This window comes from Harmonia axyridis, chromosome 5 (assembly GCF_914767665.1).
Source record: "Harmonia axyridis chromosome 5, icHarAxyr1.1, whole genome shotgun sequence".
Taxonomy (NCBI): domain Eukaryota; kingdom Metazoa; phylum Arthropoda; class Insecta; order Coleoptera; family Coccinellidae; genus Harmonia; species Harmonia axyridis.
This window is the reverse complement of record NC_059505.1, coordinates 24,967,604-24,981,290: the sequence shown is the minus strand read 5'-3', so window position 1 is coordinate 24,981,290 and position 13,687 is coordinate 24,967,604. Positions and strand designations below refer to the sequence as shown.

The following is a 13,687-nucleotide window of genomic DNA, read 5'->3' as shown; positions in this document are numbered from 1 at the left end:
ACTTAAATCAAATACTGCAGCTGAAGAATTTTACAACAAAAACCCTGGCCGACAACACCATAAAAGTAAATTGCCAAACCCCAGATGACTACCGCAAAATGGTACACCACATGAGGGAGAACAACATAGTGCATCACACCTATCAACCGAAAGAGAATAGAGCATTCAGAGTAGTAATTAAAAATCTCCATTTCTCAACAAATATAGAGGAAATAAAAGATGAACTATCTAAACAGGGTCACAAAGTGAGGAACATCCACAACGGAAAGAGCCGAGTGACGAAGGAGCCATTGAACCTATTCTTTGTAGACTTAGAACTGTCAGATAACAATAAGGAAATATACAAGGTACGTGGAATCCAGAACAGAGTAGTGCAGATCGAACCGCCAAAAAAAGTCAAAGGCTTACCACAATGTATGAGATTCCAGCAATATGAGCACACCAAGACCTATTGCAACAGACCATTTGTGTGTGTGAAATGTGGGGGAGAACATAGCACCCAAAACTGCAAGAAAAGTAACAATACACCGGCAAAATGTGTCCTATGCGATGGACCCCATCCAGCGAACTATAAGGGATGCGAATTTTATCATGCAATACTGACAAGAGCCAATAACCAGGACAACAGACTGAACGCACAGCAGCCAATAATGACATCAACAACAACCAGACGCGGATACTGGCCCCACTTTTGTGGGGGGGGGACTTTTAGATACTCAAAATACTGAAAATGTGGACCCCAGACACTTCCGCCATTTTGGGACGTCATTTTTTTACCGTTCATTAAAATGGGTTTTCACAAAATGTATTGAAGGTGAAATTTTTGCTTATCTTGTAGTTATTTGAGCCTTAGTATGTCAAATTCTAGGACGGCCGGCAAAATTTAAGAGGTGCCCGGGCCATTTGGGGGGCGGGAGAACGTTCCCCCAGTTCCCCACCGTGGATCCGCGTCTGAAAACAACAAATAACCATTATTCAGAGCCTAGGAATCAAACAACAGAACAACAACAAAAACCAAGCTATGCAGACACTCTAAAGGGAATTAACAAGGGACAAAGATGTGATAACGATTCTACCATATTGACTTCCTTCCTGGCAGAGTTCAAAAATATGTTTCAACAGTTAGTTCAACAAAACAGCATGATACTAAACATGCTCTCAACGCTTATCACAAAAATTCGCCAGACTTATCAGAATAGCCGAATGGAATGCCAACGGTTTGATACAGCACAAGAGTGAAGTTCAAACATTCTTACAACTAAACTCTATAGATATCCTCTTAGTGAGCGAAACACACTTTACAGACAGTTCCTTCTTCCAAATCCCCCACTATAAAACATACAGCACCAATCATCCAGATAACACAGCCCACGCCGGAAATGCAGTGATAATAAAAGAGACGATTATTAATTATAAGGTGTGTGAATAAGTCTTTCCCGTTTTTTTTCAAATTTTGAGCCTTTATTGTGAAAAAATGGTTACAAATGAATTATTGAAAGTATTGGCCATCGCTAGCTACAACTTTTCCCCATCTTTCTGACAACATACGAATCCCGTTGCGAAAAAATTCGACCGGTTTGGCCTCTATCCAGTCATCCACCCATTTTTTGGCTTCCTCGTAGGAATGGAAGTGCTGGTCAGCCAGGCCATGCGTCATCGATCTGAAGAGATGGTAATCAGACGGAGCAATGTCTGGACTATACGGCGGGTGGGGTAGGACTTCCCATTTGAGCGTTTCTAAGTATGTTTTCACCGGCTGTGCAACATGTGGGCGAGCATTGTCATGTTGCAAAATAACTTTGTCGTGCCTGTCGGAGTATTGTGGCCGTTTTTCTCGCAGTGCGCGGCTCAAACGCATCAATTGTCGTCGATAGACCTCGCCTGTGATCCTTTCATTCGGTTTCAGAAGCTCATAGTAAACCACACCTAGCTGGTCCCACCATATACAGAGCATGAGCTTGGCGCCATGAATATTTGGCTTGGCCGTCGATGATGATGCATGGCCGGGTAGTCCCCATGATTTTCTTCGCTTCGGATTATCGTAACGGATCCACTTTTCATCGCCAGTCACGATACGACGCAGAAAACCCTTTCTTTTATGTCGCTGAAGCAGCTGTTCGCAAGTGAAAAAACGCCGTTCGACGTCTCTCAGCTTCAGTTCGTACGGCACCCAATTTCCTTGCTTTTGGATCATTCCCATGGCTTTCAAACGCTTGGAAATGGTTGTTCGGTCAACTCCCAATGCTTCAGCAAGTTCTTCTTGCGTTTGACACGAATCTTCATCAAGCAAAGTCGCCAATTCTTGATCTTCAAAGATTTGCGGCCGCCCGGAACGCTCCTTGTCTTCCACGTCGAAATCGCCACTTTTGAAGCGTCGAAACCATCCGCGAACACTTGAATCATCGACACAACCTTCTCCATAAGCTTCCTGAAGCAACCGATGCGCCTCGGCAGCAGATTTCTTCAAATTGAACCAATAAAGTGAAACTTCCCGCAAATGACGTCGACTCGGCTCAAATTTCGACATTTTCACGATTTCAAAAATTTATGATGCGAAAAAATTTCAACTAATGTGTTGATGAATAAGCTTTGATTATGACATATGTAACCATTAAATACTCGCACAGTATTGGTGGCGCCATCTCTTACAAAAAACGGGAAAGACTTATTCACATACCTGATATAAATTGCCGAATTAAATATGAACTTGAGTATCTTCAAGCCACATCAGTGAAGGTTAAAATGGCCACTTATGATCTAACAGTTTCGTTAGTATATTGTCCACCCAGACATAACATCAAAATCGATCAATTCAAGGAATTCTTCGATACATTGGAATCAAAATTCATAGTAGGTGGAGACTTCAATAATAAACATACTCTTTGGGGCTCCCGTCTAATAATGACCAAAGGCAGAGAGCTGGCCAAATTAATACAGGACAAACCGGAAAACCAACATATTGGCCCAGTGACCCAAACAAAATACCGGACCTCCTAGACTTCTTCATGGTTAATGGTATATCATCAACATATATGGAGGTGGAATCGTCCTATGATCTGTCATCTGATCACTCCCCAATAATAGCATCATTGGGAACGTTTGCCCTGGTCAGAAAGGCCAGATCAAAACTTCACAACTCCAAAACCAACTGGGGAAGGTTCCCCAGTTGGTTTTGGAGTTGTGGAGTTGTGGAGTTGTGTGTGGAGTTTGCTTCGGTAGGTACCGAAGCAAAGTGGAGCAACAAGTTAATCTATCAGTGAGTCTCAAATTTCCATCTGAAGTTGACGAAGCGCTAGAAATGTTGACGAACAGTCTAAAACAGTCAGCTTTAGACAGCACTCCAACCATGAAAGAAAGTGGGCCAGCAAAATCAATACCTATAGAAATTAAAAGATTGATTGCTCTTAAGAGAAGAGCAAGATCAAGATGGCAAATAACACATGCCCCAAATGACAAAAGAATATTCAACCAGATTAGCAGAGATCTTAAAAACAAACTGAGGGACCTACAAGAAAACTCATTTGCCGAATATGTAGCTGGCTTGAATAGGTATGACAGCTCTATATGGAAACCAATCAAGTCAAAAAAAAAACCAATTGAACGAGTCGCACCACTCAAAAATGTAACAAACACAAACTGCAATTGGGCCAGAAGCGAAAAAAAGAAGGCAGATCTTTTTGCAGAGCACGTTGCCAAAGTGTTCACACCATATGAACAAGGAACTGACGTAGATATCGAAGAATATATTCTCAGTATTCCTCCCAATATACCCAAAATAGAACCATTCACACTAAATGAAGTAAAACAAGAAATCGCTTATTTGAACGTCCGAAAAGCTCCAGGTCTCGAATCCAACAGTCGTTTAGGACGTAACCCAGCCTAAAAACTGTGCCAAGACGAAAGAATAATAGGAATTATCGTCGCAAAATATCTGCCAATGCGATAAAGAAAATACCTCCAGAGGATTTTCTTAATTTTGACCTGATAACTTTGCACTCAATCGGTTTAAGCGATTTAATAAATTGGAATAAATTATCATCGATAATAAACACATTCAGCTATATAACCTCTATCCTATACCCTAGAACATTAATATATCTATCTATCTATATTCTATAAGTCCTATACCAATCATAATAATATGTCAGAAAATATTCCAGGGGTGTGCAAAATATCCACCATCCTGAACGATAACGTCGAACGAATTATAATCGTAACATCGTACTACACTTTTCGGTTTCTTGTCGTTTTTTCGTATCTGCTATCGATTTCGAGACTAAAATTTCAACAGTTTTGTAGAGATTCAGTAAGTAAACTGTTATGAATAAATTAATTATAAGTTTTGGTTTTAATTTACCATATCTATAGTGAAGATTACTGAAGATTCGATAAACTGGTACATCACACTGGTGAACATCACAAAGTAGTAGGATTACAAGAAAACAAAGCATTTGGAGGCACATGTTTGAAGGATTTTTTTTCCTTGAGATTATCCAAGGAATCTCTCATTTTCCTTTACACCTCCAATTGAGGAATACCCTTAATTATAATATGGAATTATTGAGGCAGCAACTGTTTTTTCATTCGGCTAAATGTTGTCAAACGCATATCAAATGATGAGTTGTTAGTTTTCAATAATTCAGGAAGGGGCACATAATTTATTTCCCGAAAAAGTCCAAATTTTAGCACATATATACAAAACTTCTAACATAATAAGTTTAGACACTGTTAAGAAATGTTTTTAAAGAAATTATATTCTTCGACAATTCAGCTGATTTGAAGCTATGACAATCATTTAAGGCTTGACTGAAAATTGTATAAGAATGCTTGGAATTATTAGGTGCCAAATGGAATAAAAATTTCAATAAAAACAATTTCGGAGAATGAAGACACGCAAAATACAAATTATACTCATTAATTTCAATGAATACTTTATACACCTTCTTGAAGCAGCAGATTTCCTCTCCGGAATAATCATCATCTCTTTCCTAAAAGCTTCAACCACATTCCTTCTTTCTTTTTTCAGCCATTTCAACTGTTGAGTGATATAGTGAATTCTTATTTTTATATGATCCTGCAAATCTTTGAAATTCTCTTTATTTTCTTCGAAGAATTTCTCGAAATGATCTATATCCTTATCGGTTATTATTCTTTCGGAGAAGAGCCTTATATAATGAAGGGCCTCTAACTGGCTGATGGTTTTGATCTTTTTGTAAAAGAAATCTGAGACAATATCGAACGTACTATGTCGAATTATAAAATCAAAACTTGGACTGTCCGTATCTCCTCTACCCTGACCCTCATCTGCAGATCCTTCTGAACTACTAGTAGTAGATTGAACTGACGTATTTTCCATATCTGTTGTCGTATCTTCGAGAGTTGACTCCATTGTATCTCCCAGGGTAATCGCATTTTCAGTGTATTCAGAACTTGTTTCCATTGTAGTTGTAGAATGCTCAGCTGATAAATTTGCAGATTCTTCATTTCTCTTCAGTACTTTTATTACACTAGTTGCATCTCTATTAACACCACTGGTATGTTTCACCTCATCGAATGTATTCGATGTAAAATTTTCAACATTTCTGAATATTCTTTTTTTTTTAAACATATTTTCGGAGTGCCGTTTGAGTCGTCTACTAGTAGGAAGTTTTCGAAGTAGAGATGCATTTTGTGTGCAGTATAATCCCCTCAACATGTCCTCCCTTTCAAAAATATTCATAGATTTATCAAAAGCCCTCAGAAGAAATTCAAAATCATCGATGTTGCCGTATTTGATTGCATAACAGAAAATAATATCCCTCTGATCAATTGAAAATGGAGGTGCTATGTGGAATGGTTGTTTCATTTCTCGAAATTTCTTGAATGCATTTTTCACTTCCCTCACACAATTTCGAAAGTCGAAAAAGCATGAAGCACTAGTGATAAGGACATCAAAAGAAACATTCTTTGAGCTGGATTTTCTAGCATCAGATTTCCTAGTAATGAAATGAGGTCTTAATATATTCTGCATATATAAATTCAATAGACTTAATGCTTCTTGTTCATATTGTAGTCTCCATTTCAATATGACCATATTTTCATAACAGGCTGACCAAACTGCATAACTATCATCATGTTTTAAAAATTCCATGAATTGTAATAAAAACTTAATAGTCAAATTACCCCTTGCAGTAGAATCGAATACATCATTCACTAATTGCATTCTATTTAGAGATGGTACTATTGTATATAACGAGGGATCTTTAAGAGTTGAATATAAAAGCATCCAGTTTTCAACATCGTATTCAACTTTATATAACCAATCAACGTTTGGATTGAGAAGGATCCAGTCAGATGGTGAAAGAGGTCCTATTTCAACAATTTCGTTGGGGCATTTCAACCAACCCCTTATATCAGGATTCTTTCGATTACTTTTAGTGACGTAATTAATAGGAATCCACCAACAATGGCGTTGGTATTCATCCGTCCAAGTATATGCTCGTTGTTTCAAGACTGCAGTGTTCGATTCATAATTTCTTATTACTTCCACTACTGGAAAGCCAACTTGATTAGCCCAACTTGCCATAACAATGCTCAAAGGTGCTTCTTCGGCGAATAAAGGTTTCGGAGCATAACTTTCTAACATTTTCCAGAAATCATTCAAATGGACTTTCTGATACGAATTTTGTTTTATAAAATTAGTGGATAGATCTCTGATATTGATTTCTTTTTTTACTATAGAATGTGCCATACGTAAAAGCAAATCGCATTTTCTGTAATCGATTGAATAAATGGCAGCTGTAACGGAAGTAGAATCACCAAATATTGCTTCTGGAAGCGGTAGACCTCCTAATAGGTGAAAGAATGACAAAATAGCATCCGCTATATCTTCTTCGATTAAAGTATCGCCAGACATTTCACTTAGGGCATTATGAGCATTGATGCTTGCCAGGCTATTTTCAAACCAAACATCTGACCACCAGTCTACAGCTATCACGGAAAACCATTGATATGCCATTTTTTCCGCTACATCATGAAGGATTTCCTGGATTGTATCTTGTTTCATACTGAAGGGTTCATAAAATAACAGTTGTTCATTAATGATTAGCAAACCAGGTGTAGACATCGAATCTGAAAAATGATAAGTTAGCTATAGGGAATGATCTATGCATAATTATTGTATACAACTTGAAGAGAAATCTCAAATATTAGATATTTACAATATCGTAAGAAATCGATGGCGTAATCAGAATCATAAAAAATTGAAGCAGAATAGCAAAAACAATTCGGGGAGAGTGGGACAAGTGAGCCATAGGGGGCAAGTTCATCTTTCGCAATATCTCTCTTGACCAGCAATATATCTGGAAACTAGGAATACAGTTCACGAGTGAATCAATTATCTCGTGGTGTCAATGAAAAAGTTTGTGAAAAATATTCAAACTTAAGTAAATATGGATATTTCAGGTTAAAGAAACAAGGATTTTTCATAATTTTTAGGGAATTTCTGAATGTTTCATAGAATACATCATATCACAACAAACTCATGTTATTAGGCTTGATATTTAGAATATTGCCAAACATAAGCGTACTTTGCAAAACATTAATTTCACTTCTTACGCCACATTGGGGCAAGTGAGTCTCGCGTTCTAAAATAATCACAAATTCATCCTATAAAGACCAACTAAAAGAAAAAGCAAAACAGAGAAATCCAAAACCGTCACAAGGAATTTGAGCAGGCTGGACCAAGTTTCTTGAATAAAAAGAAAAAGAAATAGAAAATTAAGGACAAAAAAGAAAATTTTAATATCAGATGTGGAAAAAACACATCATATGTTTATATTGAGTCTCAATATGTCTCAATAATTGAGACACGAAGAATGAATGATGTATATCACCTAATATAGTGTCTCGATGAACGAAGAATAGAAGGACTCACTTGCCCCACGATATGCGGCAAGTGCGGCATTTGAAGTTTTTTTTAAGTCAGAAATTCTCACCTAAGAATTATTATTTTGTGTATTGAATTAATAGCTTAAATTGTTTCTCGATCAACAAATATTGTTTTATTCGCATTTTTGAGTAAGTTATACCTTGTTAAACCTTAAGGTGTTTCAGTTCATCAGATACGAACGAGTTGATACTTCATACGAAATTATATGTTGACCGCATCATCAGAATTATAAAAATAGAAAATTCAAGCATGATACGAGCTTAAGAGTGCTCGTTTCTTCAATCGCAAATTGCGCCCTTGAGGACCACATAACTATATATAAGTATATCCAAGGATGCAATTGGTACCTGAACGAACGAGCGTTCAAAAGCTCCTGTCTTTACGTTAGTCCCGTCCTCACTTTTTTTGATATTCCTCATATTAGATTCTGATGATGTTATCAACACAAAATTTTGAATTGGTTGTTATTTCTTATTCAATTGGGAAATCGCATCTCAGTGTTGATAGTTAGATTTTTTTCGATATTCTGTAAAATTCTGTAAAACTGAATGAGCGAAAGAATAAAAACAACCATTATTGAAGAAGCAAATGGCTGTAACCTAGAAGGCTATTCAGACGCAAATTGGGGGTCCAATAAACTATCTAGATCGGAAATCTTTCACGGGATTAGTATTTGAGCTAGGGGGTGTGGCTATTTACTGGAAAAGTTTCAAACGAAAGTGTACTGCACTTAGCAGCACTGAAGCCGAACATATGGCGATAAGTGAAGCTGCCAGCGAAGTCATATATTTGAGGAATTTGAATGAGGAATTGAATGAAGGTCTGGATTCATTTAAATTATTCATTGACAATCAATCTTCTCAAAATAGCATGTAGATGTTAAGTACCATTTTATTCGGGAAACGGTGGCTAACAAAGTTATCAAATTAGAATACTTGTTGTCATCTGATATGACGGCAGACATTTCAACTCTTCGGTGACCTTCCTCGCAGACTCTTACCCTCTACCTTTCCCTCAACTATGAGCAGTTGTAGCGAGTCTGCTCTTCTTGCTATGTGACCAATGTAAGTACGGAAACAGTGGTGAATCCTTTTGGATAGGTTTATACTGGTGTTTAGCAATAGAAGAAAGGACTCATTTGTTCTATTGGCTATCCAGGCTTTCCGCAATATGCGTCTATATACCCACATTTCGAATGAATTAATTCTCTTGATGTCGCTTTGCTTCAAGGTCCAAGGTTACGGAACCATATGTAGCTACAGGGAATTCAAATGAGTTGAGCAGCTTAGATTTTCATTTTTAGTAATGGCTGTGTATTTTCAGATGTTTTTCAACTTTGTTATGGATATTCGAACCAGTGGCGCACCCAGACATAAGCCTCAGGGGGGATAAAGAAAAAAATTGGTTATTTCCGATGTACTTTGAATTTATAGATACTGTGTGAGCTGATGTATTCACACAAAAACACAAAAAAGTTGAAGATTTCTCTGCTTCAATTTTCCTTCTTTTGAAGAAGTTTTCCAAAGAAGTTTGTTCACTCATAATACGATTGTGACTTATAATGAATATTCATTCTGGGGGGGATATATCTCCATTATTCCTCCCTTGTGTAGGCCACTGATTCGAGCTATTGCAATTCTACATTTCATTTCAGCTTCATTGTCAATCAGTGACCCTAGATAAATGTATTCATTAACCATTTCAAATCCAGCAATGCGTTCCACGTGGGTTGATTATTATTATTTTGTTGAACTACAACCGTTAACGTAGTTGTGATACCCTTTCTTTTCAGCCCATATTGCTCACAGATTTCCTGGAGACGTCGCATGATACATTCCATTTCCTCCTTACTAGATGTTATTATTAAAGTGTCGTCGGCATATCTCGAATTGCTAATCTTCCTATTTCCTACAGATATACCACCACGCCAACCATCGAGAACTTCGCGCATTATATATTCTGTGTAAATGTTGAATAACAAGGGCGAGAGAACACACCCTTGTCTCACACCTTTACTTGATCCAAATTTTTTTTCTAGTAGTCAACTAAACAGAGGTACATTCCTATGTTGAATTCTCTAGCCTTCTCTTTATTAAATGACTTTCATTTCCTATCTGTCCTCCTGCGCCATTTCTTGGTACAAAGCCAAATTGTTCTTCAACAATTTGTGGAAGCAAGTATAGTCCAAGTCTTGTTAATTATTTGAAGCAGAGTATCACATGCATGAGGTTATAAATGCGATCATTCAATTGTTACTGCAATCTGACGGACTAGTTTCCCTTCTCTATCTTTTCTATCTCCAAGTCAAACCTGCCCAAGGTATCCCGGAAGTTGCTAAATTCGATTATTTTCCTAACGTTTGCATTGAAGCCCCCCAAAATGATCAATGGTTCTTTTTTTGGGATGGTTGAAACCAGGTGATCCATTATCTCCTCGACGTGTTGGTCATCTTCCGCAGTTGTTAGCATGTATACTTGAATCAGATGCATAATACCAGTCTATTGACCTTAATAATCTCACATTCTTAATGTTTTTCATAGGGCTTTTATTATTGTTATGATACACTTATGAATATTGTTACCTTTTGGTTAACTAAATCGATTACTTTCCACTGCACTAATTTATTTTTGCATATACCACTGTATACAACTATCTACAGATCATAAATTCATTTAAACTGCATTTATTTATACCAATTATCTCGATTAGAACACATGGCACTGAATCGTCGACTGTCTTCCACAATATAAAAAAAAATAAGAATATTCGAATCAATTCGGAACTTATACTGAATTGATCCGAATCTTCTTAATTTGTCAATGATCCCTATAAACAAATTCATGTTGTTTTCTTAATTGTTTTCCAATATTCATTACTCAACTTAGAGTCAGTAGTGAAGTATGTGAATAATATTAAAGTCATAAGCAAAACACTCGCCCAGTGGTGTCTAAAATAAAATCTCCTCGAAAAGTTTTAAGCAACCTACTTCTCAATTCTGTGAAAGTCTAAAATTAAAAGCATCGCTGATATTATGATTAAGTGATGGTAGTATATGACTGGTAAATTTCATTTCGTCGGGAGCCTAACCAATTTGATTCATTAGGGTTTGGCCCCTTTTTAATCAAAGTGTTCTTGTTAGGATTTAATTTACAGTTCTCGTCGAAACGTCATGAATCAATTTTGATAATGAACACATGATTAGGTCAATATGCTTTCAAATCATGGGTCAACTATCTATTACTTATGGTTATCTTCAAATCTTCATAATATCAAGATTATAAAACATATTCACAATTTAAAATATATGTATTGAGATTAATTCTATCGAGATTATTAATTGATATCAGCACATTACTTACCTTTATTACCAATAGAATGAGGCAAAGTTATAATGTCCAGTTTTGGGAATGGAAAAGGTACTTGAAAATACTTCTGCAAATAGACCAGCAACTTGGGACTTGTTTTCGTAATCAGGTTCAATTGGGTTCGCATTTCTTGTCTGGTGAGAATCTTAACCTGATTTACTTGTTTTTCCATCAAAGTGAATTCTGTATCATATATCATGAAACAGACCTGATACGTTGACATCAGAAATGAGTTCATAAAATGATCCCAGTACCAGCCCTCTTTTCCTTCAACAGCATCAGATTGAACCAGCTGCATGTTGCTTATTGATTTAAATTTCTCTTTCCTTCCTATGGTTAGTTGGAAAGTTGCTGTCATTCCAGGTTCATCAAAACATGGAAAAGCTCTTCTCGCTCCCATTGGCTCAAAAATTGTGATAGCGTAATAACTTGTACCAGATGAAGTTGAGTGATTTCCCCTGAATATTCCTGAGTGAATCTCAGATAAGTTTCCTGAAATTTTTCGATAATTTATATATTTATTATGCAATCATTGTACTAGCTCAATTACATCAACTTTCTTAACTAATTTCTTTGTTATAAGGTCGAATAATGAACTCTCAAAAACTTCGAACCCAAAAATTTATGGTAAGGCATATTTCGAAGGCGGTAGAATTTTTCTACCATAAAGGCGGCCATTCGCTTGATTTCTCAAAATATGTGGAAATATATTTGTTTGAACTTTGAAATTAACTCAATTTTGATACCTTTGCGTCATCATAAAAAAGAGAGTTATGTTGAATATTCTTCAGTGGCAGAACTCACCTTCGAAATCAAGTAATATGAGGTAATGTTGATTTTCTTTGAGATTCTCTGAAGTGGTTATTGTCAAAAATTGCATCTTATTACTGTATAAAATATTTTCTAGAATAACTTTATTTCCTGGTTCATAATTTTGAGGTGTTTCTATCTCGTTTAATTCAATTCTGTTCAATTTGATACTGCTATCTCTGTGAAGTGATAGTTTTTCACTAGAATTTATACACTGTACAACAATTTCCAGTGTTCCTGTGTAAGCTATCTCATCCTCAACGCTGGTCAAAATTTTGAGATTATAATGTTTGGGAATTATGCAACTAGGCAATCTATAACTATCACCAATTACAAGATACAGTTGTGATAATATAGACAAAATATGAAAAACTAGAAGAATATTGTTTGACAACATTGTCAAATTGATGTTATATTTCATGAAGTCATGTGTTTTAGCTCTCAAAATATAGAATTGAATCAATTTTGATGGAATGGTCATAATGTTTTCATTACTGCATACCGACTCATTTCTTGCAGATTAATTCTTTTCCGACTAATATTCTCTAGCCCGCAAATGTTATCGAACTAGAATTTTTTTTCCTGCTATAAATTTTTTCATTTCTGCATTAATTTTGATTATTTTCATAGTTTATCATAGATGATTTCATTTTCTTTTTTTTTTGTTCCAATACTGGGAATGACTATTTTACTTATGTCAAAATTTTCACGCTGAATCCTTAGAACATTAATAAGAGGAACGGAAATCGCCTTGTAAATGATCAATTAATACTCAAAAATAGCTTACTATGTGATTTATTTATGAATATTTTTTTGTGCATCAAAGAGGTCGATGTTTTTCTCAGTTTAATGTTTTTTAGAAAATATTCAGAGGCGATTCTTGAAGTACGTTAGTTTTAGACTCGATGGTGTTTATCCGAGCCGTGGTATACCACATGATCAGTTGTTAAGTATATTCCAAGTTGATTCTCTAGAGCGGCGTCGCACCTACTTAGGTATACTACTTCTTAGAAATATAGTTCACTTGTTAATCGACTGTCCCTATTTGCTATCACTAGTTAATCTTCATGTTCCTTGGCTACCTGTACGTAGCTCAACTACATTTTATCTACCTTTTCCACGCTCTAACGTCCTTCTTTTTTATCCCCTGTATCATACATGTCATTACTACATGACAATCCTGGATATTGTTGATATTTTTCATTGTAATCAAAATGATATGAGGAGGGCTGTTCTGGGATCACGGCTTCACTGTGGGTAGTTAGGCGTGAGCTTTTTTCTCAATGAGTTTTTTTCGCTCAAGCCTGGCTCCATTTGATTTGTTTTTGGTTTTATTATGTTCTTTGTTTTCAGTGTATAACTTTTAAGTTTTATTTCTTGTATATTTATTTTCCAATTCTGTAATTGACCTAGGCTGTTGAATATGGTGTAAAAAAAATGGAAAAAATAACCTTGAAAATACCAGCTGTCTTTAAATTATTAACAACTTCGGCATTTTCAACGACTTAACTATTCTCACTGATTCTATGGAATAAAACTTTTTAACCTTTCACTTCTTTCGTGAAATAGTCCAACAAAATAC

At 36.1% G+C, this 13,687-nt stretch overlaps 1 protein-coding gene across 1 annotated transcript; it reads right to left on the bottom strand.

Moving 5' to 3' along the window:
• Window positions 1-4,638: 4,638 nt before the first annotated feature.
• Window positions 4,639-12,543, bottom strand: LOC123680649 (glutamyl aminopeptidase-like). Its single transcript, XM_045618645.1, has 3 exons — window positions 12,100-12,543; window positions 11,290-11,787; window positions 4,639-7,110 (listed from the first exon to the last, which is right to left on the bottom strand). The coding sequence occupies exons 1-3, from the start codon at window positions 12,524-12,526 to the stop codon at window positions 4,862-4,864; spliced, it is 3,174 nt and encodes a 1,057-aa protein (XP_045474601.1). The 5' UTR covers window positions 12,527-12,543; the 3' UTR covers window positions 4,639-4,861.
• Window positions 12,544-13,687: the final 1,144 nt, after the last annotated feature.

Excerpts from the sequence above, each read along its gene's own strand:
- LOC123680649 (XM_045618645.1), bottom strand. The coding sequence starts at position 12,526 with ATGAAATATAACATCAATTTGACAATGTTGTCAAACAATATTCTTCTA. Across the intron at positions 11,788-12,099 it reads CATATTACTTGATTTCGAAG|GAAACTTATCTGAGATTCAC; the intron begins GTGAGTTCTGCC and ends GAAAAATTTCAG. Across the intron at positions 7,111-11,289 it reads TCATTCTATTGGTAATAAAG|ATTCGATGTCTACACCTGGT; the intron begins GTAAGTAATGTG and ends ATCATTTTTCAG.